Consider the following 3608-nt stretch of genomic DNA (forward strand, 5'->3'; position numbering starts at 1 on the left):
GAACTCTTTGCTTGTCGAAAATTTAGTAGTAAGATAGCTAAATCAAGATAATAGATTCAAATCTAATGATCAAATATGGTTCCTGATACGCAAAAGACGCGAACTAGTAATTAGATGTTTTGTGATGTATTATCAATGCTTGGAACTAACAACCGACAATTGGCAAGAATAGTTAAGACTACTGACGATTGATTGTCGATCTTAAGGGTATTGTCTTTTGTAATAACGGGCCAACAAATCTATGGATTCACCATTCGTTAATAATTGGAATTAGAAATCGTAAAATATTATCAGTATCAAATACGTATTCTAGTCGAATAATGTTATTTGCAGTTGCTCACTACAGCAGTCGTCCTATGTGACATACATGTGGTATGTAGTTATTTGGTGTATTAATAAATAAAAAAACTACTACATTAATGCATCAAATAATCACCTGCCATATGTATGTCACGTAGGACGACTACCGCAGTGAGCGATTACAAATAACATTACTCATTCTAGTGACATTTTATACTATATACACAATGTTATATTAGATTATTCTATAAAAAATTCGCATTAAGAAACATTATCGAATTTTTACGTCTTAAAATGTTAATAAACAAATTTAAAACTCTAGCAATATGAAAGAATCCGAGCAAAAGATGTCACAACCCATCACCTCCCCACCGACTTATAAACCCGAAACCGTGTTAAGTCACATTTCACACCTGAACCTTTGACCACCTACCCCAACCCACCCCACCCTACCCCAACGTGCATCCACTGTTTCTCCACTCCTCCGCCACCTCCTACCCCACTTGTTTCAGCAGATCAATCCAACTTATAAGTCAATTTTCATAAGTACCCACGAAAAAGAAGTTAGAATCCATATTTTTGTTCACGGTGTGGAAGCTTGATGTCGACTGTTTAGAGTCGGTGGTTGCTATGATTAATTAATTCTATAATATACTAAAAAAATTCAACCCCCTACTTGCTTATATATATGTAACGTTCAGTTCGAGAAATTCTTGCCAACATTCTTGAATGAACATTGTTCTTGTTCTAATTCCGTTCAAATCTTAAAAATTATCTAATATCATTTATTTGTTAATATTTTGTACTTTTTGAATCCACATGTGCGTGTTCAAGGTGGCGAATTCAAGACCAAACAATTCTCAGAGCATAGATTGGTTGGAGTCATTACATCCGGGATTTAACAGAGAAGAAGAGATGTCAGCAATGGTGTCAGCTTTGACCCACATGGTGGCGGGTAATGTAAGCCAAGAGGTTGCGCAGCCTCCAGATGGTGGAGATCGAGGTGGCCGAGCGATAGTGAGTGATGGTTCTTCTTCATCTGCATGTTCTTTGGGTGTTGGAGATAATAAGAGAAAAAGGGAAGAGAATAGCAGCAGTCATGAGCATGTTTCTGGATCAGTTGCGAGAGTTTACAGGGCTTATAATGATTTTACCATTGGAGGTTCTGAAATAGCATCTGGTAATGATAAAACTTTGCAACTCTCTAACATCGAATTTTATCTTCAACACGTTCTCTCACGTATCAGAAATTAGTGTTTTTCCATTGTTATATACATAATACTCAACTTTTCATTAAGAATTGTTCTACTTGTACACTTAAGTATACACATTGTGTGACATGATGCACGGGTAACATTCTGTCATTGACGGGTGAAAGCCATTTTTTTCACCTGCCAGTGACAAAATGTCACTTGTACATCATGTCCCTCAGTGTGTACACCTGTGTGTACGTGTAGCAAAGCCCATAATAACATAGAATAGTCCTAGCAAGTAAAATAGATCAAACATACATGATCGCGATGCGTTACCAGCTTGCACGAACTCAAAAAAGAAGAAAAAGATAAGTAGAGAGCAATCTAATCTTCGAGCCAAGCACAATGTAGCGAAATCGTCTTGGCTTGAGAACTTTGATCTAGTTCAAGTCTTTGACATGAATGTGCATGATAAACAGGTGCAGAAGGTCCAAGCACAGGAAGAAACATCATAACATCAACAGAAGCAGTATATACATATTGCACTCCCACAAATGACAATACAGAATCCCATGGAACAAGAAAATACAGAGGAGTTAGACAGAGGCCATGGGGCAAATGGGCTGCAGAAATAAGGGATCCCCATAAAGCTTCTAGGGTCTGGTTAGGCACATTTGACACGGCAGAGGGTGCTGCTAGGGCATATGATGAAGCTGCCCTTAAATTTAGAGGCAACAAAGCAAAACTAAACTTCCCAGAAAATGTTAGGCTCCTGCAGCTAATCCAATCACCAGCACCTAATAATATTGTTTCAGTTTCTACTTTAACTGAGCCAATTGTTCACACTCATCAAGTTCAATATCCCGTGGAGAATATGAACTCCAGCTCACAAGTTCTGATGAATCTTGATGATATTCCAATGCAGCCTGCAGGGAGTTTATGGGATCAGTTAATGTTTTCATCTTCACCCTCGTCGTTGTCTACTTCTTTTCCAGTGTTTTTTCCGGTTATTCCGCAGGGCAATGTTGGTCCAGAGGATAATCGAAGAAGTGGAGCTGAAATTTCAAAGCCGGATTCAAATCATCAGACTTCTTCAGGATGACCTGATCTGATCAGACTAGTATATTGTATCAGTTTATTTGATTCTTGGTTTCTGGATTAGTAATTTTCAGCATGATTTTTGATGGGTTGATCAATTTAAAGGGGAAAAATGGATATAATGTGGCTAGATTGATACAAGTTCTTGTGTTGTTTATGAGAAAATAGTGCACACGAACCCAAATCATGCATACAAACACAATTGCAGTTTTTCATAATGCCTCCCGTTTGGCCACAATTAAAATTATAATCAATTTTTCTCTCTTATAACCAACTATACGTTTTTCAATAAAATAATATTATAAGAAAATTCAAAACTTTTTTCCTTTTTAACCACAAATTTAAAAAAAAAAAATATTTCAAAAATCATAATCTTAGGCCTTGTTTGATTGGGTGTGAATTCCATGGAAAATGGAAATTTCCAACATATTTGGTGTTTGATTGCACTTCTTTTTTATGGAATTCATTTTCCATGTTTTCCTCACACGAGTCAAATTTTTTTATTTTTTTGGGGGCCATGAGAATAAATTTTAGGAACAATTGTAAAAGATGATGTCCCTTAAACTGACAATTTTCATGTAAAACAAAATCGAACGAACAACAAAATATAGATGATTTTTGGATTTTTTTTTCTTTTTTTTGCAATGGAAACAAATTCTATGAACAATTGTAAAAGTGGATATGCCTTAAATTGACAATTTTCATAAAAAAACAAAGGCAAACGTATATCAAAAGGTATTTTTATTTTAACATTTTTCATGTGGAAAATTATACTAATGAAACACTATTAATTAACAATTCCCACTAAAACAAATTCTGGACAATTCAATTCCCTTCAATTCGTTTTCTTTCCATTCAAATTTCATTTTTACAATCAAACGGACCCTTAAATAATGAGAGTCAAACAGAGGCTAAACTAATTTGCCACGAACTGGTGGCGTGGTAAATAAATAAAGAAATAAAATTGACCCAATTTCAATCAACTAAATTTCATATGAACCCGTCATGTTTTTCTCA

General features: G+C 35.4%; 1 protein-coding gene across 1 annotated transcript; it reads left to right on the forward strand.

The window, feature by feature from the left end:
* Positions 1–971: 971 nt before the first annotated feature.
* Positions 972–2732, forward strand: LOC111390424 (ethylene-responsive transcription factor ABR1-like). The gene is made up of 2 exons (XM_023015463.1): positions 972–1480; positions 1973–2732. Exons 1-2 carry the CDS (start codon positions 1120–1122, stop codon positions 2593–2595), a joined length of 984 nt encoding a protein of 327 aa, XP_022871231.1. The 5' UTR covers positions 972–1119; the 3' UTR covers positions 2596–2732.
* The last annotated feature ends 876 nt before the right edge of the window (positions 2733–3608 follow it).

The sequence above is a fragment of the Olea europaea genome, unplaced genomic scaffold, assembly GCF_002742605.1.
Source record: "Olea europaea var. sylvestris unplaced genomic scaffold, O_europaea_v1 scaffold680, whole genome shotgun sequence".
NCBI lineage: Eukaryota > Viridiplantae > Streptophyta > Magnoliopsida > Lamiales > Oleaceae > Olea > Olea europaea.

Coding starts and splice junctions, on each gene's coding strand:
- LOC111390424 (XM_023015463.1), top strand. CDS start 1,120: ATGTGCGTGTTCAAGGTGGCGAATTCAAGACCAAACAATTCTCAGAGC. Junction 1,481..1,972: donor AGGTTCTGAAATAGCATCTG/GTAATGATAAAA, acceptor CATGATAAACAG/GTGCAGAAGGTCCAAGCACA.